This window comes from Salarias fasciatus, chromosome 13 (assembly GCF_902148845.1).
Source record: "Salarias fasciatus chromosome 13, fSalaFa1.1, whole genome shotgun sequence".
In the NCBI taxonomy this organism is placed as follows: domain Eukaryota; kingdom Metazoa; phylum Chordata; class Actinopteri; order Blenniiformes; family Blenniidae; genus Salarias; species Salarias fasciatus.
The window spans coordinates 22081904-22105241 of record NC_043757.1 but is presented as its reverse complement, the minus strand read 5'-3'; the positions used below and the strand labels follow the sequence as shown (position 1 = coordinate 22105241).

The window sequence follows — 23338 nt, the reverse complement described above, 5'->3', positions numbered from 1 at the left end:
TACTGTCTGGGAGACAGAGGGAAATTACAACTTTCAATAAATTCTTATATTAAAAAAAAAAAAAATCCCTCCTTACTAAATAACACATCTACCCATATGATGTTGTTTCCAAAACAACTGACCAATTTACCATCACTTTGTTATTCCAAATTAAGTTCTTAATTAAGTTCTAATGTGTTGGAAATTATACTTGTGGACAGAGGTGTCAAAAGTATTTGCATTCACTTCTCAAGTAAAAGCATAGATGAAAACTTTCAAAAAGACTTCCGTAGAAGTTGAAGTATCACCTCCAGCTTTTTACTCAAGTAAAAGTATAAAAGTACTGATTTCAAAACTACTTAAAAATATAAAAGTAAAAGTAATGTGAGGGGAAAAAATGGCTACAGTGCAATCGTAAAATAAATTTTCTAAAATGATATAATGACTAATATTGAAAAATTTGGAATGCACTAGAATAGGCTATCTGTTTCCACCTCATATGTCCATTGAAAAGGAATGCATTTTAGTAAATATATTACAGAACCGTGTGTGTACTACTGACAATTAACATGTGTTTTATGGAGCAGCAGATATGATGACTAGTTTTTGTAATGGTGCAAATAGTAAAACATCAGATACATATTATCAATTCACCTTTATTGATGAGCAGGTAAAATGAACGAAACCTGTAGTCTGCTGATGAACAGTGACCCAAGATATACGACCAACGGGACAACAAGGAGAATGTCCTGGAGTGGCTGAGTCAGAGCCCAGACCTCAATCAGAGCCCAGAGCTCAATCAGGCTAATTTAAGGAGATGATGTAACAGGCACTTCTAACATAAAGACTGACATCAGTCAAGTAAAGGACTCATCCAACCACAATTAAATTAATTCTATTCGGAGGGTGGAATTTACGGTATCTGGTAAGCTGGAACAAAAACAAGTTGAAATGAAGTAACGAGGCAATTTTTAAAATGTAAGGAATAGAAAGTACAGATAATTACATGAAAATGTAAGGAGTAGAAGTAAAAAGTTGTCCAAAAAATAATTACTCCAGTAAAGTATAAATAACCAAAATGTCTACTTAAGTAAGGTAACGAAGTATTTGTACTTCGTTACTTGACGAGTCTGCTTGTGGATGAGAAACCATAAAAGTAAGTCTTATTTATGGGAAAAAATATCGATTTATCAATGTCATAATCATAGTTCATCATGTTTATAATTGCATTTTAAAAAAAAATGTAATACGATTCCAAATACGTAATCTGACGCGTCAACACTCTGAACCAATGGGAGCCCTTGCCCGTGCTACGTAAGCACGTCGCTGTACGTCCTGATGTTTGTGACGGGCCAGCGCGCCAAATAGTTCCTGTCGACAAAAGCTTCGCGGGAATAACACTTTGCTTTCATTAACAGACTGATTGACACAGGCCTAAGCTGTACGCGTCGTGTGGACGCTGAAGAGGAACCATTGCACCGCTTATTTACGTGTTTCGCTGCTGTCAGGATGGGTTTGCTCGACCAGTGCCAGGAGCTCTTCAAATGCTCGGACCTGTACGGAGTTCTGGGGATCAGCAAGGAGGCGACCGAGGCGGAGATCCGGAGGAGCTACTACAAAGTGTCCCTGAAGGTCCACCCAGACCGGGCTCCCGACGATCCTCTGGCTACAGAGAAATTCCAGGTCATTAATGCTTGTTGTTGATGTCAAAACAAGCTAGGTTTACAGGCTAGCTAACACAGATCACGTGAGTGCAGCTCAGATAACACCGATTGTACTAATTTACAACATTTTAACACCTGTAGGAATAAAGAAACCCATCAAATCCTTCATGAATCTCAATTATTACCCAAGTAGATACTGACTTTGAAGCAATCAATTGATCTATCCTGTTTATTGTAAGAGTGCAGGGTATTATTTGAGCAATATCGTCATTTTTAAGATGCATTTTACTAAATGGGTTTTATTATACCGACAGGTTTGTTCTCCCGCTCCGTTTTCGTAAATGGAAACGGTGGGGAAACACTATTAGCACCTTAACACGGTATAATTCATTCCAGCCCAACATCCTCGTTAAATCCAAGTTTGATGTATTGAAAAAGAAAACCTGATTATCTCAAGCAAAAGTGAACAGCATCAAAACTGAATTTGGCAGGATAGTTGCAAATAATCTATTTTCAAAGCCAAGAAAACATTGTACCTGCAGAGACAACTAATATACTTGGAAGATGGTGTTGTCCAATCCCTGAATCAACATATTACATGTAGTTGGACAAATGGCAACATGTGTTAACATCCAGTCAGTAGGAGCTGCTGTGTCAGTATATCTGTATGGACTGTCACTGCAGGTGTTGGGAAAGGTGTATGTTGTGCTCAGCGATAAGGATCAGAGGGCGGTCTATGATGAGCAGGGGATCGTGGACGAGGAGTCTGACGCCCTGAGTCAGGACCGATGCTGGGACGACTACTGGAGGCTTCTCTTTCCAAAGGTATCCGAACACAGAGTCGATTTTTATATCCCCCATCTCTGATTAGTGTCTGTGTTTAACATATGAGAGCAACTGTTTTCCTGTCTCAGATCACAGTGCAGGACATCCTCGAGTTTGAGAAGAAATACAAGGGCTCGGATGAAGAGCGGCAGGATGTGATCCAGCTTTACGTGCAGCACAAGGGAGACATGGACGCCATCATGACCTCTGTTATGTGCGCCACCCAAGAAGAAGAGCCCAGGCTGTGCAGCATCATTCAGGAAACCATAGACAGCGGAGAAGTCACGGCCTTCCCGGCTTTCACTCAAGAGAGCCAGAGCAAAAAGAGGACCCGTCGGAAGAGGGTGAGAGATTAAAGCTGTAATATTCTCGCCTAATCGCAAGTTTACTATCTTGAATTTTGCTTCCTTCACTCTAGTGTTGGGTGACAATAGGATTGATGTTGTATGGTTTACTTCACTAACCTTCCAGGCTGACAGGGAGCGACAGGAAGCGGAGGAAATGCAGAAAGAGCTCGGCCTGGGTGATGATAAAGACAGTCTGGTGATGATGCTTCAGGTAACGGATAACCCAGCCACATGCCCGTAAAACTGTCCGTGCCTTAGTTAGTTTGTCTTTTCTAATATTTTGTCTCTTTTTGGTTTGCAGAAAAAACAGAAATCAAGAGAGCAAAACTTCAACAGTTTCCTGTCAGACTTGGAGGCAAAGTACACCAAGAAAAGTACGAAAGGACGTAAAGGGAAAAAGTGAAAAGATGAAATATCATGTGGATATGGAAGTGTGTGTTCAACTCTGTTTTCATCCTTCTAGACTTGTTCAGTTTTAATGTGGCACTTGAAGATCTGTAACCAGTTCTTGTCTTTTGTTGCCAAAATGTTCTTGAGATACAAATAAAGTCGTATTTATCGAGTATATTATTTATTGTTTTGTATAAAAAACATTTTTTTTAAAAATGCATTGAAGAGAAAGTTTATATTTTCAAGCCTTATCACCGTTGTGGCATTGCTGTCTGATTATTTTATCCTAATGTAAAATGAACCTGTTGTACAGTAACCCTGCAGTCAGCCTTTAAAGCATCCAAACTTGGCCTTGCTCAGATCAAACGGAAAGAAATATCACAATACAGCATTTTGTACAGATATGATCAATAAGTTATTTACAAAAACAGCGTCCTCGCTCAAAAAAAAACAAAACAAAGAGAGCCCCAGTCGTTTCTCTGATTCAGGATTTCCAGCAAACTACCAATGCAGAGAAAGGTGCTTTCTACTGTTTTAGTGTTCAATGATGGTAATACATTATTTTTTTGCACCAGGCAGCTGAAAATGACCTCTCTATAAAAAGATACAGTACCAAACTGATGTCGCATCAAAGAAGAGGAAGAAGTGCGTTTTAATCCTCTGTTCCCGTCTGAGAGGATGTCATTCCCTGCATAGTCATTAACCAGCACTACACCACGTCGCAGGGGAAACACACAGTACATTCACGTCCAAATAAATACACATTCACGTCATACACACGTAGTATAAAGGTCAACACATACGGCTCATACTCTGAAGGTGGAGTTACTGTCATCCTTGATTTGTTTGGCAGCCGCATGAGCTGAAATACAAAAATAGGCCTTTAACAAAAACTTATCCTAAGCAGCAGCGTCGTATGAAAAAGTCTGCTACTTCTGTAAAAACAAGACTGTCTGGTGGGCACAGAGGCTGCAGGGTGTGTACTCTTCGTTGCACTGCGGAGAGACGGATGGCTGAAGGCTCCGGGGATGAGGTCTGGCCTACAAGGCGGGTCTGCTGGCTCTGGATGAGACGCCTCCCCGGGTGTGTGTTCGCGGCGGGCCAGACACAGGCACCAGTGGAGCTGAGAGAGCAAGGAACAGAGACAGAAGTTTAAAAAAAAAATGTATATATGTATGTTAAAGGCCAAAATTTAAAGAGCAATTTATTTTTTTTTTTTCTTCTGGTTGGTGAATTTTAGTCGAAGGCAGCAGCTGCTGCACGTTCAGAGTGTGGAGGAGTTTCATCAGCCGCTTTAATCTGCCAACCTGGGACGGGGGCCGGTGGCTCGGGCTCCTCTTCATCTTTGATGGGCGAGTGCCCCAAGGGGTGGTGGGAAACGGAGTCCAAGAAAGATGAGCTGCTGATGCCAAGACTAATGCCAGTCACGCCGATTCCAAGAGAGTCTGGTGGAATAAATGAATGCATAAGCGATTAACTGGTGTTCCACCACATCTGTCTCCCACCGCAGGTTAAAAATAAGTAACAACAGTCTCAGTACAGTGCAAATAAAGGTGAGACTGCTATGTATCAAGTCCGTGTTCCCGAAGAATTCTGGGAACCTTTATTTCAATAGTCCAGAATTGAATTTCCGACCTGTTGCCACGGAGGCTCTGCCAGGCCGCCCCTGCCCGATGTTATCCAATACTGTGAAGGAACGGCGGTAAGGAGTGTCCGACTGCAAACAAAGAAAAACATTACAATTCATGAGCTTCCAAAGTACATTAGAGGAAAGGTAGATGGAAAGATACTGTAAGAAAGATGGTTAAACTAAAACTGTGGAGAAGATAAGGATTGTAGCGCTGCTCTGCATATGATTCATGTGAGTAAACATAATTTCTCCCGTCTCACCCTGTATGTGTGAGTCGTGTTGGGACGGGAGAAGACGTCCAGCAGGTGGTGACGATCTCTGGGTATCGAACCGCCGGCCTCGTTGTTGATGGCGCTGTGGGCTCGGCTGGACGGGCCCTTCTGGCGCTGGTGGGACGACAAGGCGGCTCGTCTGTTAAATGCTCCGGTGCGACTTGGTGACTGGCGCACCGGACGGCTGCTGTTACCTGTGCAGTTTTCGACTGCTGCCCTGAGTGAGACGCCTCTGGCTCCCCGGTGCCGATGGGGGGAAGGAGTGTGTTTCGGCTTAAGGGGCACAGTGGAGAAGTCAGCCGGTCGCTGGCTGTGGGTCTGAGAAGCACAGCAGACATTCACAGACATTTTTTTTAAATTTCTGCTGCATATCAGGTCCAACATATAGATATATCTTAATAGATGCCCGTGGGAGTTCTGTGAAACTCACAGTCTCAGTGTGAGCAGGAAAGTTGTTTTTTTTTTAACAATTTATCACCCCAGACTGAATCTGATCAGCAAGTCTAATGCGTCAGACTACTATTTGTTTCAGAGCTGTGACTTTGTGCAGGTGAGTGAAATAGTAATAGCCACAAATGTTTTTTTCTCATGCAATTGAATTAGCTTGAGTTGTTTCATCTTTCAAGTGAGAAGCTTCATACTTACTTTGAGGTGTTCTATTCACAACTATGCGAAAATGAAAATGTCCACATTTTCAATAAAACTTAATAACTGTGATCAAATATTACTATGATCTTGAAATAAAACCAATTTCAATAAGACTTTCTGGTGCAAAATACTGTGAAAATGTCCAAAACACTTCTCCTATCACTGTTGTATCATGCATTAATCAGTGTTTTCTTTGAAATATATACAACTTCCTTGGTGGTTTGACTGTTCGGACTGGACCTTTTTGCAGACCGGTCTTGGCTCATGAGCCTTATATTTTACACCCCTGATCTATAGCAATCTGTATATAAATGAAACAACCAGTATGAATGCTTCCTCAGTCAGAAATAGGCCTTAAGAAAACCCTGTTTTGTTTTTTTGGCAATCTTGATGCCTTCATCATTCAGCTAAATATACCAGGAGCTGGATGCTCGAGACGCTTCACACACCTTCAAACGAAAAAGACAATTTTCAAAAATATCAAACTGAACCCTCAAATAAATATTCCATATGTGCTCACAGATGTTTTTTTGTTCTCCAACATAATCAAAGATGCTACAGTTCATGGTAAGTTCGTCTGTAAAGATGGTTTTACATATGGAACTTTTATCTCCTCCCACCTTCCACCTCCATTATTCTACTGTGCAAACCCAAAAGGCGCGAGTTGAAAGCGAGACGGTTTTCAAAGTAATCTCAGCCTCTGCACAGCTTCACAGGCCATAGGGGAGAATGAGGGAGTCAAGAAAGTAAGACAGGAGTTGGGTTGTTGTTGTTCCCGCGATGCTGAAACTCACAGACGTGTCCCGCGGATGACCTCGTCCATGGATCCCGCTACGCAGGACTGAGTCAGGCTGGGAACCAACGGCAGGAGGGTCCGGGGAGGCGGGTTTCTGCGTCGGGCCGACTGTGGGGGGCGCGTCAGCGACGAGGAGCTCTGCTCCAGGGCTCTGCGAGGACGGGGTTTGCTGGACGGCACCAGGCTGGAGGCCGGCCGGTGCGACGCACGCTCCTCTGGCTCCCTGGGCAGGAGAGAAGGAGAAGAACACGGTGGATGAACGGTCCATGGCCAACAAGCCAACTGGCTGGGGAAGATGCCAAGCAAGGTGTGAAGACCAGAGACAAAAATAAGTCACAAAGTGAGGCGAGAAGCTCCTGTTTAGCAAAATGTGATGCATTCATCTGTTCTCACTCTTCCTATAAGTGCAGTTTCTGCAGGATGTGCATCGTGGATATTGAGCAAACCTGATTACATATGTGTAAATATTTATGGACTATTTCAGAATTATTACATATACAGTATATACATAAAAAAAAAACAACTCTTTCTGCTAGCAATTCAAAGCGTGTCCGTACTGGTTCCTCTCCAGCACGCCCAGGTTCCTCTGCTGCAGGGGGATGCTGTGGATCACAATGAGGTCGTTCAAGTTGTGCTGGGTGGCTGCCGCTCCCGTCGGGACCCTCGCCTGCAAGATAACATGAGAAGAGTCAGAGGAGAGGTGAGATGATGTGGGAGGTCACACAGCAGGGGAACCAGGTGGTTAGTTATGTTCTATTGTGAAACAAATAAATCATATCACCTCAAAGACATGGTTATTCATCATGCAGCGATATCAAAAGGAGCTCAGATCTACGATGCCACCGTTTAAAAAAAAAAAAAAAAACTGTCACAACATTGAGTGAGCAACAAAGGCAATAACTAAGAAAAAATAAGGCTTTTAAAACTCCCCAAAAAGAAAAAAAAACAGATCAGAATAAATGTGAATGATTTGCAGTAATAAAAAAAAAAAGATAAAAGTGGGGACGTTTTTGTGTTAATCAACAGGCACAAGCACATTTAATCTGGAGCACTGATTGTCAAACTGTGATACGTGTACAAGCAGTGGGATGAGAGCTTCCTCCAGTGATGAATGACATCCATTTATATAATATATCATCAAATTAGAACGCATGAAACTCATGAGTATTATCTTTCCTTTATTTCATTTTCTTTATTTGCTTGTTGTCCTATCAAGTGATAGAAAGCTGCTGCTCTGTATGACAATGCTTCCTTAATATCACTGCTGCTTGGTACAGTGGCTGTTGTCGGTAAAACTGACCATGTCAGTCAATGCCCGACTCCTTTGTGAATTGTCTTGAGTTAATCAAGCAGTGTATTTTGCTGTATTGCTGTATTTCTACTGCTGGGGAAGCTCAACATTTTGTCTGGTGGTACACACTAAAAAGTTTGACAACCACTGTTCGAGAGATGGAAATAAGGAGCCGCCACGGACAGCGTGTAGACAACACGCCTCCATTTTGGCTCTAAGTGAGTGAGTTACATACAGTGGAAGGCTTTTTCTGCTTTTTGGATTTCCGCCTCGACTTGTGCTTTGAGCCCCTCGACTTTGTGTTCTTTAAGAGGGGGGGACATGTTCAAAAAGGGCAGTGGATATAAATAACAGGGAAGGAGGGAATGGTAAATAAACAAAGGTAAACAAAGACAGAAATTAAACGAAAGGAAGCCAAACAGAAAAAACAAACGGGACACATGAATACAGCAGTGAGGTGAAGGGCGGAGTGTGTAGAGGGAGGGAAAGAAAACAGTGATAAAAGTTAATGAAACAGAAACGGTGAGAGACTGAAGAGCAACAGGCAGGCGTGAAAACGTGTGACAATCGAATGTGAACTGTGGAGCAGACGACTGTGATTGAAGAGGAGTAAATAAGTCCTGACACAGCATATCTGCCATTATCCTTCCAGAGATGAACGCAACGTCATTATGCATGTTAGATTATATGCTCATTTAAAGACCTGTTTGTAAAGAAAAGCTTCACGGCGCCCCCGTCCTCCTCAGACCACTGACCTGAAACTGGAGGCCAGCGGTGAGCGGGGGCACCCGGCTCTGGCCAAGTCTGGGCAGCGTTGTGGGCGGTGTGGAGAGCAGCATGTAGGGATTCTGGGGGTATTGCTGCACGGGGCTCAAGCTCCCAGAGAGCTTTTCATCCTCTGTCAATCACACAAGTACGTGAACTTTTAAAAACTCTGTAAGGTGTGCTCGCAGGCATATGAGTTTGCTCTGCGTGCAAAGTTAAGTGAGACTCAGCTTTACGTGAGGTGCAGTATTCCCACTGACGCTGGACCAGCTCTTTCATCCAGCCCACCACCTGCTGCCACACGTCATCGAACAGCAGGTCAACCACCGCCTGACGGCGACATCGGTAGGGTGAGACCGGGGGGAGGCAGTGGTGTCTCCGGGCCGGCTCCAAACAATCCTGGTCCCACTCGTCATCCCTGACAGTGATAGTTAATTCATTCGTCAAATGTCTAGGATATTTGTAGTTTATGGGAATATAAATCTGGGAAGTAACTCACAAGTCCCTGCAATCGAAAGCCAAGTATTCCTCCATCACGCCCTCAACTTCAATCACTCTTGGCTTGTCATGACTGTTGGAGGTGGTGGAGGTACCAGTGGGTCCATCCAACTCCGCTGAGGAAGACTTGATAAGTGCAGCTCTCCTGCCCTGCACATTCAACCTTTTCCCAAAAAGAAAGAAGACAAGCACATCTGAAAACATTAAATTAGCACAAGTGTACAGAAATGCTCAACATTTTCCACAAGTTTCCTTTTGTCACAAATTCAAAAATGTCTATCTTTATACTAAATCTTGCATTAACTCAGTTTTGAGGTAAATTTAGTCTTGCAGTGACTCGGCCTACTGCAGCCCATAGTTTCTATTTATCACAGCTAACCTACATGACTTTGGCCTAAATTCGAATTTAAGAAGACAGAGGATCTAGGTCAGGAATCCACCATCAGTCAGGACAGCTCTGTAACTGATGGACCAGCAGCAGTCACGTGGACAGCCAGCAAACAATCATCTGAGACGGAGCAGAGTGATAATCTTTAATTTATGTTTTCTTTAAGATCACATTTTTCAACAACACACGTATTTTTGGTCGCGCTTATTAGTATCAATGTCTACAGAAACATCTCTTGAGCTGTTGCTTGATAACAGACTGATGTGGAAAAGCTTCAGATCAGTGTACAGTCACTGGGGAATATGTATCTGGTGAACTTTAACTTCCCTGATCAGTCAGACAGCCAGTGAGTCAGTGCAGTTAAGACTTACTCTGCGCCACCTTTATCTCTCTCCTGGGACTTCCCAGTGCTCTCTCCGCCGGATGACGGCCTGTTTGCAGAGCTTCTTTTCCCTGATGAAGCATACCACTGAAAGCCCTCGTCGCTGGGGTGCAGCAGCTGAGTCCCCAGGATGCTGAGCGAGAGATAAAATGAATGTGTAAAATCACTCTTCCTTCAAGGTTTTTTTTTTTTTTTCCATCACTCAGCGTTGACTTTTGATGCCATCACTGCTTTGTTTTGCTCAGCACTACCAGGTCTAAGGAGACTGGCAGGAAAAGGGTAGCTACCATACCGGAGATGGGGAAAACGCGTGGCCCACTGTTGACATTCATCCTGCAGCCCCTGGAGAATCCCTCCCCCACTTCCTCTCCCATCATACAGCTCTTTGTCGATCTCCTCAAACATTTGCTGCACTTGCCGTGACGCCGCCTCGTCAAACTCCTGTGGGACAGAAAAACACAACAAAGAAATCTGGTTGTTTCTCTGTTCTTACACAGCTGCTCCGAGATTGAAAGCCTCTGCTTTTCTGCCTGTTCAAATATTGGAATGCATTAACGTTATCTGCTCTAACATGCATGAAATGCATAAAAGTGTTTGTGGTCAACAGTGACTTTTGGTGTGGGAGCAACAACAACAGCAACAAACAAGACTAGTGGTACTTGTGCATTAAAGTTTTCCCCTTTCAGAAATGACTTCAGGACAAAAACTAAATAAATTATTGAGTCTGGAAAAGTTTTGAAGCACCAGCTGAGTCTGGAAAGCACAGCACAAAAACAACCCAATACCCAGCAGAATTAGACCTTGGATGCTAAAAAAAAAAGTGGCAGAAAAGGAAGCTATGAGCAGCTTCATACAGATTCTGATTATATGTCCCTACATGGCTTCTCACAAATTCATTAAAATGTTCAAAAGCAAATCAAAACATCTTTTCATTTTTGCAGCAAAACTGCAACGCAGATAGGAAATACCACGGTGGGGAAAGCACATCTTTTTCCAGTATGTGTACGTTGGTACTTCTGCTGAGTAACATGGAAAAAAAAAAGGAGACTGGCATTATCATTTCACGTCAAGGCTGTGTTTTTCAAGAGCAGACTTACATCGTAGCCCCAGGAGAAAACAGAGCTCCTTTCTGTGGATATTCCAGTTCCTGTTGAGCTGTGGATACCTGACCAGGACTGGTTGGAGTCTACAGAGATGACGGTGGGACAGTCAGAGTGGCCTGAGGCAGCAGACGTCTCTGAGCTAAACACAAAAGCAAGTCTGTCTTACTTTGCCACATCCGATAGCAAATCCTCTGTGTCACATGTACCGAGTGACTTTGAAAAGTCAGCATTTTATATCTTACTAAAGACAAAGTGTCTGTTGTATGATTCAGAAAAGCAAGCAGCTGATAAAATCAAAGTGGAAAATAAAAGGACAAATGTTAAACTAATTGAATATTCTAACAGGTTGCCACATTATTTATTCTTTTAACTGCACATCTGAAGCAGGCAATGTGATATGAATTAATCCACTGCTTCTGAGTGGTGTCACATAGCAAGAACTCTGAGAATCAGCTGTCCACTCAAGATGGTGTAACATTACAAAACACCAAGACATGAGTGTGTGTGTGTGTGTGTGTGTGTGTGTGTGTGTGTGTGTGTGTGTGTGTGTGTGTAAGTTACAATTAGATTCATCTTGACTAATATCTCGAGTCTGCTGTTCTCTCTGTGTATAACAAGCGCACATTTACCTGGTGTGTGTGTGTACAGATTCCTGCAGGTCATGGAGGTAGCGCTGAGGAGGTTGATTATCGTCTGCTTCTTCGGGAAGAGGATGATGATCAAGGCTACTTCGAGATAATCCACGACTATCCAAAGGAGAGACCGGGAGCATTTTAATAAATTAACAAAATAACTGTGGTAACCTATCATTTCCATGTGACCATTTTCTTCAATGCTGTATGCAAATCAAGCACAGGAGGCAGTACTGGAGTCAATCCATCTACAAATGTACAACGGCAGATGTGATCCTGGACAGGTCTCCAGTCCATCACTGTGCAGGCACAGAGGAAATTAAAGATGATCATATCTGACACATGGGCAATTCAGCTCAGCACTTATTTTGGTTTCAGTAAGCTGGGCTTGGCTCCAGTGGACTGTAACCCTGAACTGGATAAAGGTGTATAGAAGATGGATGGATTGAAGAATGAGTTTCTTGACTGTGGGAGGAAAGGTGAGTATCCAAAGGAAAAACATGTACCAGAAAAACATGCAAACTCCAAATATCAAGGTCCAGTACGAACTTCAACTCATGAGACGAGAGTAATAACTACAATACCATGTAGAATATAATTTAAACTTATCTTAAACAAAGCACTGTTTCATTTTGTGAGACCAGAGACAACCTAAGAAATTTGCACATGTCTGTCTGCTGATATTGAGAACACCATCAAAGACACCATGGAACCTCTTCTTTCTATCACAAGGTACAATCCTCTGGCTAGTAAAAATACATCGGAAAGCAGTCAAGCTATAGTATTACAATGTCAATGAATGGTGGACAACCTGTCAGCCATTTAATGTCCTCGGAGCTGTGTGTAAATTAGGCATTTCTCTCTCATAGGCCAGTACTCACATTTCCAGTTTCTGCGATACAGATCTCCTGTTGTACCGTGAAATCATCCTCCTTTATCTCCGGTTTATATACATAAACCTCCGTCTCTTACTCTCGCCTCCGCTTCCAGGACTCTCTGCGACCAGTTAAGAGAGAGCTCTGACATCTCCACACACAGATACGAATAGATTAAAAACTAGAGACACGGATTCGAACGATGTTTCAAATTGATGCAGCTAAAAATAAACTAGTTTCCGTTATACTGGCGGTAGCGGAATGAAAAACAAGGCACGAATAGCACTATAAAATGTCCCCATAACATACTTCACGCGAGACTAGGGTTTCTAAATATGCATTTTTTGTGCCCCAAAGGTTTTCTGTGAATTAATGTCTCAAAATAATAGAGAGTATAATGTTTGTGGGGCTAGCAGTCGGAAGCTAACATTAGCACCACTGACACCAACAATAACGCGGCTGTCATGGATACGCAGCTACGTAACCCCACAGCCTCATGGGAAATTGAGTTCAATGTTAAAGTAATGCGTGAATAGAAGTTCGGCGATTCACTACATATCCCAGAAGTCAAGGTAAATACTTGAGTACGTCTATTAAATATCCCCGCTTGACCTACTCATAGTTTATCAATTAAGTGAAAAAAAACTATCGCTACAATAATCTGCATTTATTCTGCTAATCTGTTGTAGCATATTTTCATTTAATAGTGTTTTTATTTGCCTTAAAATTGTAAATATTTGATGTAGGAACTATATATTGCCATAACGTTGGGTTAGCCGACCATACTTTATTGCAGGACCTAAACAACCCTGAGAAGCGTGTAAGCGACGCTTGTCTAATTTTATATACTTAATGCATTGCTTTTGTCTTGAATTGATGTCAAGCCTTTGGGAATAAGACAAGGTGAGGTTGACTGAACTGATTAATAGATTACTGTGACCGTACTTGATATTTTACTGAGTGATTTGAGCTGTTTTACTCTTGAAATGTGAGCTTCAAGTCCGACGCTTTTGGGTGATTTGCGCGATCTACCGGTCACGCTGCTTGAATAATAGATCTTTAATTAGTGTGTTAAATATCATTAAAGTATTTTTAAAAAATAGGACTGTTGACATTTTTATAATCTGTGTAAAAGTAACAATGTGCAAAATCAATAAATTACCACCAAGCATTTTGCATACTATTTTTTTATTGGTAAAACTCACATTGCAATCAAAGGATCCATTATTTGCGCAACGCGCAAATCGCCCAAAGGCGCATATCATCGTGATCGACCTTCTAACTGTTTTGCCATTGTGTTTTTTTAGGGGATCAAACAGAAGCAGAAAAATGGATTTCCCAGAGAGAAGAGTGATGCAGGAGGATGTCGTTCAGTACAAACTGTTCTTGATCCAGTCGGAGTGTTTATCTTCACAACAGACTCAGAACCGACTGACGCACCTCACTGAAGAGATTTTGGCAAAAGTTGCTCCTCTTCTGATGCAGTATATCTGGCAACATCAGCCATTCAACCTCAAATACCATCCTGAGAAATGTAAGTTTTTTTGACAGTGTGAATTGCCTTTGCTTTTGAGCATTGCATTGGTCAGCACATTTGAAACTTGAGTAAGATTGGAAAGATGTCTGCTAATTAAAAATTTCTTTATGTGGACGCTGAAAAAGCCAATTTTGTGTGTTTGATGTGTGGTCTTTTTTTATTAAAAGGTGGTGTTCCTGCACACATTGGTGGCAGTACACAGTTCGGAGACAACGTTGAGGATGAATGGTTTATTGTTTACCTCCTGCAGCAAATCACAAAGGATTTTCCAGAACTTGCAGCCAGGTGAGATGGTGTGCTTGGAAGTCTCTCTCTTTTTTCTTTCAAAATCAAAAACTGCTTTGGTTTAATAATTAAGCGCAAATCAATGCTGTGTGTCTGGATTTTAAATATCTCTAATTTTTGTGCTTACAGAGTCGAGGACAACGACGGGGAGTTTCTTCTGATTGAAGCAGCTGATTATCTTCCCAAGTGGCTGAATCCAGACACCAGTGAGAACAGGGTGAGACATCCAAATGAGATGGGAGATGAAGTGATGAGCAAAGGTTTCAGCCCGGTGTTAAAAACATACTTTTCTTAATGTACTGTTACATTCTTACTCAAATTTTTTGTTTTTAAGCCCATACAATTGACAAACTTTCAGATTCACCGTGTCTTCATATAGACGTGTTTCTTGACTTGTTGTATTTTGCAGGTTTTCATTTATCAGGGAGAACTCCATATTATTCCATCCCTCTCCAAGTCCAGTTCTGTGGGTTTCCCCAAGGACGTCGTGCCGGGCGTGGAGCAGGCTCTGGCTCTCCTTTCCACCAACACAGAAGCTTGTCTGGCCAGCCCCAAGATTCGCACGGCTGTGAGGAAAAGAATAGCAGGGTAAGAAATCTTACGCATCCAAGTAGAAATCTGTTTTTACAAGAAAGTCAAAGTCACAGCCAAGTGTGAACATTTGAAATTATATCAGCATAAGCGTTGCGTGTTTCTGACTACATTGCCTCTGTAAAAAAAATCTGAATGCTAAGTGCAGAGTATGTTTTTCTACAATATGCATGGAAAAAATAACATGCAGGAATAGATCTCCACTGGCATACAGAAGTACTGAAATCAAACTGTTGAAAATGTTGAAAATGTAAAAAAATCAAATGCATTTCTCTCTACTTTTTGCTCAGGTACCCTGAAAAGATAAAAGCTGGTCTCCACCATGCCCACTGCTACATCCCTGCAGGAATTGCCTCTGTGTTGGCTCAGCGACCAGATCTGGTCGCTCCTGCAGTTTCAGCCTTCTACCTGCGAGACCCAGTAGATCTGCAGGCGTGTCGAAGATTCAAGACTTTCCCTCCTGATACCAGGGTCCTCACCATGGTGAGCATAAAAGATGAAAATCTAAAATAAGAACAGCGTGCATGTTTGTTTTTGTAGCTAATTGGAAAAAAAAAAAATCAGCTTGCTCCAGTGTTGCTTGGTATCATTTCGTTGGCGTCAGCTGGAAAACCAATTCCAAACCTCCACCTGACTTTGTTATCAGGTGACGTTCTCGCGTTGCCTGTACGCCCAGCTGCAGCAGCAGCAGTTCACCCCCGACCGGAGGAGCGGCTTCACTCTGCCTCCTCGCTCTCATCCCCAGTACAGAGCTCACGAGCTCGGCATGAAACTGGTACAGCATCCTTGGTTTTTCTTGAATCTTTATGCCCTTGTTGCAAACAAGAGTGGAAAATGACAGGTGGATTTGAAAACTTGTAACTTGTATCGTAGGCCCATGGCTTTGAGATCCTTTGTTCCAAGTGCAGAACGCCTTCTTCTGAGCCCGACGCTCCGGTCAGCTGCAACCCTCAGTGGAAAGGCTTCATGGCCAGTCTGAAAAAGAATAACTACTTTCGGGTGAGTGGCACACAACTGACGAACCACTTTTTTTTTTTCCTCACGATACGTTTTTAAATGAATTCTTTTGAAATGCAGGGCGAGCTGGAGGGTTCTGCTCGTCACAAACAACTCACAAGATCTGCAGAAAACTTCTTCAAACAGTCTGTCGTCTCAACGTCGAGGTGAGGAATGAGCTTAGTTTGTTTTCTCTGTGTGTGGACCCACCTGCGCTTTTTACAAAATTAAACTGTTATTTATATCGTTGCAGCGTTTTAACCCCGGGTGAAGAAATTCTCCGGCTGCTGCAGGACTGCGACACACTCGCCGTGGAAGAGCTGAAGAAACAGGAGTCACAGCTCCCACAGGAGGACAGTGAGTGGAGCAGAAACATGCTGAAACATTTTAGCAGTGGAATCGTTGTTTTTTTGTAGTTTAAAGTCTGTTAATTCATCCTGTAAGCTGAGGAGATGAGAGGTTACATTGTGAGAAACCCTTTTGAGTTTTCTGTCAACATCAAGAAGAGTCAATATGAGTAATCACGTACTGCTTTATTGACACAAAGTGAGAATATAATACAGAATTACAGTAATTTATCTTGACACTGCAAGAGAGGAAAGAAGCCCAAAAGGGACTTCCCTTAACATTTCCTTCATGAAAATAATAAAGAAAACTAGCAAAGGAGTTAATAACAGCAGCCACTTAAACCTCAAAGTCAATGGGATACTATAAAGTTGGATGATAATTGAATAATTTAGATTTAAAGATGGCCAAAGAGTGAAGTAATCTTTCATTTAAATTGAATTTTACTCAATTCACCATAATAAGAAAAAGATTTCTAATCTTCCTAAAATAAGAAATGTAAACTTATTTTGACCTTGCTACAGTGTAAACATGTCCTTGCTGTTCTCCGCCACCAGTTCATTTAATCTTCTGTCCTTCTGGTGTGCGTCCCGCCCATTCTCTCCCCCGTCTCCTTTTAACCGTTCCCCACAATGAGCTCGTCTCTGTGTCGCTCTCCAGGCGACAGCTGGCTGGACATCACGGCTCAGGATCTGGAGTGGATGTTGCAGGAGAGAAGCGGGATCAGAGCCGACGTTGGCGGCCAAAGCTCCGGTTCCTCCGGACAGCGTGTCGGAGGCACAGAGGACAGGGCGAAGGAGGGCGAGGACAGCGAGGAGGAAGAGGTGGCTGGCTACAGCCTGGTGGCGGTCAGTCAGGGGATGAAGAGCTTCCTCAACACCATGTCGTCACACGAGGGGGCGGAATTACCCTGGTGAGGATGAGACGGTCTCAATATTTGTACTTTTTGTTATGAACATAAATCATGCCCACATGTGGAGCACAGGTTTTCCTACCTCAGTGTGTGAACTTTTGTGTACATTTATGAATATAAAACATCAGAACGATCATCTGATTTCCAGGCCTCTCATTGGCTCTCTTTGCATTGCAGGAGCAGTTCAGCTCAGCCCTTTAATGTTGATCCAGAATCCATATCCAGCGCACTGGATAAGCTACTGGGTACGTGAACGTTAAAATATCCTGCATTGCTCCGAACTGATGAAATAAAATAAAAGAAACGAAGTTTGTTTGTTTGGGTTTTTCACCATTTCTACAGTCAGCCTGAATGTCATCTTGTTTCAGGAGGCAAAGCTGAGGAGCTGGACTCAGATGATCTTGACGACGACGATGATGATGATGAAGATGATGATGAAGTTGACGACAAGGTGAAAGAAGAAGACGACTCCTCTGGTAACGCAGAGACAGATGGGACGCAAACTCTGGACAGTCTCAAAAGTTACATGGACCAAATGGATGAGGAGCTGATGAACACCAATATCGGACAAAGCTTCAGTCAGACGGTAAATTCTGAAAATGATCACGCCGTCGCTGCCGTTACACTGAATGCTGAATTTGCTTGTGAGCAGCTTATTAGTATCTCCTACATCCATTTGTCATTTGTACATAATGGAGCTAGTTGTTGCGTGAGCACCATCATGTGGGCGTTTGCACCACTGCAATATATTTAGCTGGATTGGTTTCCCAGCAGTAGTCTGTATCTCTCTTCCTTGCAGAATTACAACAAAAAGGCCTCGGACAGCAGCCGCCTCCCCCCCTTCTCTTTCGGAGACGGCTTCCCGGCGGAGGGAGATGAAGGAGAGACCGAGGAGCCGGGCGAGATCCAACCTTTAGACGTGGACTTCAATCTGGTCAGCAACCTGATGGAGTCCCTCAGCTGCCAGGCCGGGCTGGCCGGGCCGGCCTCCAACCTGCTGCAGAGCCTGGGCGTACACCTGCCGCCCAACTCCGACCCCGCCTGACAGGCAGGGGGCGCACCGGCGCCGAGGAAAAGTAAATGTTAGGAGTCTTTCTCTGAAGACCAGATGATAAACCATATTGGCAACTGCTATTTCAATTCACTGTTGAGATTAAATATTCTCAACAAAATCCTGGCACTTGTGTTTCACCCTCCACTGTTATTGTACAGAAAATGCAAATGGTGTCTTTTTTTTGTAGAAAGTCATATCTCATCAACTCCAAATGAGGTTCGTGCTGCTTAGTATGTTGAGATTGTATCAAGAAATTTTGTAAAACTTATGTTTTCTTCACATTGACGTTTATTAATAAATAACCACTGATACACCACAATGCTGTTGGAATGTTTAAATACAATAATTATGCATACATTTTCACAAAGATATCAGATTACAAAAATTAAGATTAGTCTTCTGAAAAAAAACCTTTTTTGTTTTCACCCCTTCTCAGCCGACCTCTCGGCAGTCGGGTTCATTCAGGGGCAAAAATGTCCAACCTGTGGTTAAAACGTCACACATTCAGAAAGCTGGTTTGAATGAAGGTGACACTGTCGAGTAAACACGAGAAGACGTGAGTTCAAAAGTCTCTGGCCTGTGCAAACACGAGCTTCCCTTTTGTTGTCCCTTTTCATCTGAAAAATGTTTCAGAGTCATTCGGGGAGTCTGTTAACGTTCACTTAACGGAGGAGAAATAAGGACAGAACAAAAAAACTTAAATACTGTTAAATATGTGAAAGATACTGTGTGTGGTCCAGAAGGAGGAGCTCCATATTTTGACCAGAAAAACAAAAAGAATCACTCTCTTGCAGTTACATGCAAAGTACCATAACTTGTGGATCTTTGTTTGACATCAGGTTCAACTTGTGATCAAGTGAAGTTGTCTCATTGTAACTGAGTTGGCTTTGATGTTTTTTTTTTTTTTTTCCCCGCTCAATACTTTCATTGTCAGTTTTAAAAGGTTCGTGATGCACTTCATCAACCTGGAACAAGGTGATCTTTGCTCAGGTGGTTTTTCAGATGTTATCAGTACATTTGATCCTGTCTTTAAGAGAAAAAAAAAAACACCAAACTGGCTCTGAATGACCGTCCCTCTCCAACTCCGTCACATCCTGGAGTGTAAGTGAACACTTTATAATAATAGAAAAGAGGCTTTTGTTAAACCTTTTCGACCCTACTGTCAATTATTTGAACTTTCTCATTTTTCTTTTCGGTTATGACTGCATACTGCCAAAATGTAACAACCGCAACACTGTGCTACCATAACAGTACAGAGTGATCCGTGTGTTTGGACACTACAGGAGCAGAAAAAAAGGCTCCAGCACCTGCTTCGCGGAGTGCAGCACCGCAGCAGCGAACGGCGACACGCACAGGGCGGACATCCCAATCAGGAAGCTGAGCAGCGTGCCCAGCAGCAGGATGGCGTGCAGGTATCCGTTGAAGAGCAGGCTGTTCCAGCTGCCCCGGCTCAGCACCCGGCGCAGGCTGTCCGGGTGCAGCAGCCACAGCAGGCCCAGCACCAGGCCCTGGTTCACCAGCGAGGTGTAGTAGACGTCGAAAGCGGAGGCCTGGGCTTCCGGGGGGCGTCGGCTCTCGGCGTCGGACACTTTACCCAGACAGGTCAGAGAGAGGCCGTGGAGGAGTAAAGCCAGAGGGGCGTAGGCGTACTCCAGAGGCTCAGTGTGAGAGAAACCCCGAGAGGCTGCAGAGAAGAGAAACACGATGAGCGGAAATACACCGAGTCGCCTGTTTCCCCGCTAAACGCCGTACCGGTGATGACGACAGAGGTCCCGCTCAGGATGGCGGTCATCACAGAGAGATGGACGGAGGGGGGAGACGCCGTCTTCAGGGCAAAACTGAGGGCCACGGTGACCAGGGGCAGCAGAGGCAGGGCCAGGAGGAAGACGCCGCTGTACAGGCTGCTGGCTTTCAGCCACATGACCATCACGTCCTGGATGCTGCTGCAGATGGCAGGAAGCAGCAGCTTCTCGCCGAGGCTCCTGGAGTAGCGCTTCAGAGGCACCAGACCCAGGAAGTGAAGGAGGTTCAACACGAGAAGAGACACCAGCACCTGGAAGAAAAATCAAAAATTAAACATTTACAGACATATAAATATATAAAGCTGATTTACCCCATAAAGATTTCTTTTCTTTCTGTTTAATTTATTTTGAAAAATAACTCCTTTTTTTTTTCATTCACCTGATCTATTCATTTCCTCTAGCTGGAATTAAATTCATTTTGTCTTTATTGAATTAATTTAGCAGTGTTGTGGAAACAGTACAGAGATAAAAGAGACACACTGCCTTAACCTTCAGGCACCAGTTTAATTCAAAACACTGCTGAAGTTCCACAAAAATGGTCAGAATCGTCACAACTGTTGATGCCCACTGTTTTGTTTTTTGAGAGGTTTCTGCCATTAAAATGGTGCAGTGACTTTCATGTGCTTCATCTGTATTCATGACCTTTTACTTAAACAAGCAGATGATTGATGGCATTTCATTAAAGCTTTCTGTTGTTGCTTTATATCTTTTGAATGTTTTTGGCAAAGCTCTTGCATCGTCTTCTCAGGTTTTTGAACATCTTAATCTTGAAAATCCATAATTGTGTCTTTAAATAGCACTATTAAAAAAAATGAACTGGCGTGTAAAACATGCTGAGCTCAAATGTCTTATTGAAAAAAATCTCGCCAACATTGTTTTTTCCCCCTAATTTTTGCACATATTCTGAGGATTAAGTAAAGGATATATGATTCAGAAATTCACTAATGTGGAAAAATAACAATAAGAGTACATAACATCACTGTATCTGATATTTTTATTTATTCATTTATTTTTTTTACATTTTTAAACAGAGGCATTGCCCCTTGAGATGAGCCATCTCGTTTTTGAGGGGGACCTCCACATAAACTGAAAATGAATAGCACAGGTGCAAAGTCAGAACAACAACTCGAAATCCCACAAAAACAAGAACATCAAAACTAGAAACAACAAAAAGCAACGAAATAAACAGTACCCCCCCCCCCCAAACACACACACACACACTTACACACAGACCTGCTCTCAATGTTCAACCAGCCTCCAAGTCATTGTTTGTACATCATCCCATACTGCACTTACATGGCATTGCTCCAAACAAGATCCATCCATGAAGAAACTGAAAGCAGTTACAGATGCTTCGAGGATGACTGTAAATGGCATTTCGAAACATTGATAGAGAAGTTATTGATCTGATATGATTAGGAAGGTTGTTCCAGTCACGAGGAGCTTTCACACTAAAGGCAGATCTTCCGTAAACAGTGTTGGTTCTTGGAACTATAAAATAAACCTGATCTGTGTGTCGGAGGCTATACGGAGTATGATACGGCACAAGACATTGCTTTAAGTATTCTGGATGGTTAAAGTAGATGCATTTAAAGATGAACAGCAACCAGTGATAGTTTCTTCTAGCAGAAGGTGAGAGCCAAGACAACTTCTCATATAAAACACAGTGGTGTGTCCTGTAGGGGCAGCGGAGGATGAATCTACAGACTCTGTTATAAGCCACATCTAGAGAATTTAAACAGGTGGAGGTAGCATTAAAATAGACAACATTTGCATAGTCAAGAATAGGTAGCAGTAACTGATTGGCTATTCTTGTCCTTACCTGATAACTGAAACAGCTCACAGATTGATACAATGCTCTTAGACTATAGTCTATAACGCCTCCATTCTCGTCATTCCCCACACTGCTCTGCTCTCACCTTTAAACCATAAAAAAAAGAGCTACAAAAGTCAGCAGATGGAAATCCATTGTCCAAAGTTAACTGTAGCAATGATTAACAGAAATTCTATGGAAAAAAATTAATCATTTTTAAATAGTTATCAATGAATATTTGTTCTACGCTGATACACTAGTAATAATTTTACCACATATTGACTGACATATTTTTTCGGGACTTTATGACAGCAGATGAGTAATAAATGTGCAGCAGTGACAGGATATGCAAACACTCTGCTGTCAGGACACAAAGCTCCCTGTGTAAACTCAGCGACCCTGTTCTCTCTTTTCTCACGCTCCCTCCTATCAAGATATTTTATTTTGTAGAGGAATAAACCACCAACCTGGCCAAAGCAGAGCACCACAGGGTAGTGGTAGTGGTACTGAGGGATGAAGATGCCGATCACAAAGTTTCTGAGTTTGTCAGCCAGCCCGTATACGACCAGCAGCACCAGGCAGAGGGAGGGGATGAGGGGCTTCAGTGTCTGATTCCAGGACAGACTTCTCACTGCTGAGGTGCACCGTCCTGTCCTCGATCTCCCAAAACTTCTTACACTAAGAATGATGGGAAACATGTTAGTTTAACATTTTTTTTCTTTCAGAAATAATGCTTGAAAGATGACCTTTTACTTTAAACATGTGAATCAATTTTGTACAGGTTGTTGCATGCTGGGAGTAAAACTGTTTTCTGGAGTCAGTGTGGCCAAAATATGGACAACTTCAATTTGATTAATGATTTTACACCAGACTAAACTTGCACCACTGTTGCCACAAAGTGTTTTCTGCTCTTACATTGTTTCCAGAAGGAACATTTCAGTTGGCATCAGGACATTTTGCTTCTTGGAAATAATCCAAGCCTGCTTATTTCATACATTTTTTGATGAGGAAAGAAATAATCATAACGGATTATCATCTTCAAACGCAATTAAACCCAATAGTCAAAGCTTTTTTTAACCACATTTTTCGTTGCTTTTTGTACACCACTTTCTTTATTGCTCGATTTCATTCTAATAATCGACATAAATGGTCCGTCATGTGTTTTATGGAGATTATGCATATAGTTAAATGAATTGTGTGCGTTTCATAGTGGCAGTAAAGCAAAAACGTTACATTTTCCTTAAGTATTTCTTGGATATTGACCGAGTCGCCCTGCCTTGAAGATCCACATGGAGGACCATGTGCGTAAACGCATTTTGCGCTGAAGCCAAAAAAAATAAATAAAAATAAAACGCGCGCGCCAGAAAGGAGCGTAACTCACCTTGTTGGATGTATAAAATCATAATTCATCGTCGGTCAGTCCGCCTTTGGATTTTGTCGTTTCTCGCTCATTCCTACTGCAGCCAGGAGGTCAGTAATGCTCCAGTGCACGCGCTCGTGTCCTGCTCCATTACGCG

At 42.7% G+C, this 23338-nt stretch overlaps 4 protein-coding genes across 6 annotated transcripts; 2 read left to right on the top strand and 2 right to left on the bottom strand.

The window, feature by feature from the left end:
• The first annotated feature begins 1316 nt into the window (after positions 1-1316).
• On the top strand, positions 1317-3379 carry dnajc9 (DnaJ (Hsp40) homolog, subfamily C, member 9). Its single transcript, XM_030106405.1, has 5 exons — positions 1317-1662; positions 2328-2468; positions 2558-2812; positions 2940-3026; positions 3117-3379. The coding sequence occupies exons 1-5, from the start codon at positions 1489-1491 to the stop codon at positions 3216-3218; spliced, it is 759 nt and encodes a 252-aa protein (XP_029962265.1). The 5' UTR covers positions 1317-1488; the 3' UTR covers positions 3219-3379.
• Positions 3365-12946, bottom strand: fam149b1 (family with sequence similarity 149 member B1). 3 transcript variants are annotated; one of them, XM_030106401.1, is made up of 16 exons: positions 12492-12946; positions 11608-11724; positions 10973-11117; positions 10168-10316; positions 9865-10008; positions 9107-9268; positions 8844-9025; positions 8598-8740; positions 8078-8146; positions 7109-7218; positions 6550-6774; positions 5302-5425; positions 5096-5221; positions 4841-4922; positions 4513-4650; positions 3365-4328 (listed from the first exon to the last, which is right to left on the bottom strand). In XM_030106401.1, the coding sequence occupies exons 1-16, from the start codon at positions 12536-12538 to the stop codon at positions 4246-4248; spliced, it is 2046 nt and encodes a 681-aa protein (XP_029962261.1). In that variant the 5' UTR covers positions 12539-12946; the 3' UTR covers positions 3365-4245. The 3 variants fall into 3 exon arrangements, with proteins under 3 accessions (XP_029962261.1, XP_029962263.1, XP_029962262.1); XM_030106403.1 differs by having other exon boundaries at positions 10973-11061; XM_030106402.1 differs by lacking the exon at positions 8078-8146.
• Positions 12947-13282: 336 nt separating this feature from the next.
• On the top strand, positions 13283-18519 carry ecd (ecdysoneless homolog (Drosophila)). The gene is made up of 14 exons (XM_030107385.1): positions 13283-13388; positions 13793-14019; positions 14190-14307; positions 14437-14524; positions 14717-14895; positions 15189-15381; positions 15545-15673; positions 15772-15897; positions 15976-16061; positions 16148-16251; positions 16900-17152; positions 17330-17397; positions 17521-17738; positions 17952-18519. The coding sequence occupies exons 2-14, from the start codon at positions 13815-13817 to the stop codon at positions 18195-18197; spliced, it is 2013 nt and encodes a 670-aa protein (XP_029963245.1). The 5' UTR covers positions 13283-13388; positions 13793-13814; the 3' UTR covers positions 18198-18519.
• A 964-nt stretch (positions 18520-19483) lies between these two features.
• Positions 19484-23338, bottom strand: LOC115399364 (uncharacterized). Its single transcript, XM_030106686.1, has 4 exons — positions 23203-23338; positions 22289-22499; positions 19959-20259; positions 19484-19890 (listed from the first exon to the last, which is right to left on the bottom strand). Exons 1-4 carry the CDS (start codon positions 23229-23231, stop codon positions 19484-19486), a joined length of 948 nt encoding a protein of 315 aa, XP_029962546.1. The 5' UTR covers positions 23232-23338.

Bases quoted from the DNA above. Each gene is read 5' to 3' on its own strand.
- dnajc9 (XM_030106405.1), top strand. From the start codon at position 1,489: ATGGGTTTGCTCGACCAGTGCCAGGAGCTCTTCAAATGCTCGGACCTG. The intron at 1,663-2,327 runs GTCATTAATGCT...CTGTCACTGCAG, and splicing joins TGGCTACAGAGAAATTCCAG to GTGTTGGGAAAGGTGTATGT. The intron at 2,813-2,939 runs GTGAGAGATTAA...CTAACCTTCCAG, and splicing joins AGAGGACCCGTCGGAAGAGG to GCTGACAGGGAGCGACAGGA.
- fam149b1 (XM_030106401.1), bottom strand. From the start codon at position 12,538: ATGATTTCACGGTACAACAGGAGATCTGTATCGCAGAAACTGGAAAT. The intron at 11,118-11,607 runs GTAAATGTGCGC...TTTTGTGTTTAG, and splicing joins TCTGTACACACACACACCAG to CTCAGAGACGTCTGCTGCCT. The intron at 10,317-10,972 runs GTAAGTCTGCTC...TCTGTCCCACAG, and splicing joins TTTTCTCCTGGGGCTACGAT to GAGTTTGACGAGGCGGCGTC.
- ecd (XM_030107385.1), top strand. From the start codon at position 13,815: ATGGATTTCCCAGAGAGAAGAGTGATGCAGGAGGATGTCGTTCAGTAC. The intron at 15,898-15,975 runs GTGAGTGGCACA...TTTGAAATGCAG, and splicing joins AAAAGAATAACTACTTTCGG to GGCGAGCTGGAGGGTTCTGC. The intron at 16,252-16,899 runs GTGAGTGGAGCA...GTCGCTCTCCAG, and splicing joins ACAGCTCCCACAGGAGGACA to GCGACAGCTGGCTGGACATC.
- LOC115399364 (XM_030106686.1), bottom strand. From the start codon at position 23,231: ATGAATTATGATTTTATACATCCAACAAG. The intron at 22,500-23,202 runs GTGAGTTACGCT...CATCATTCTTAG, and splicing joins GATTTTATACATCCAACAAG to TGTAAGAAGTTTTGGGAGAT. The intron at 19,891-19,958 runs GTACGGCGTTTA...TCTTCTCTGCAG, and splicing joins GACCTCTGTCGTCATCACCG to CCTCTCGGGGTTTCTCTCAC.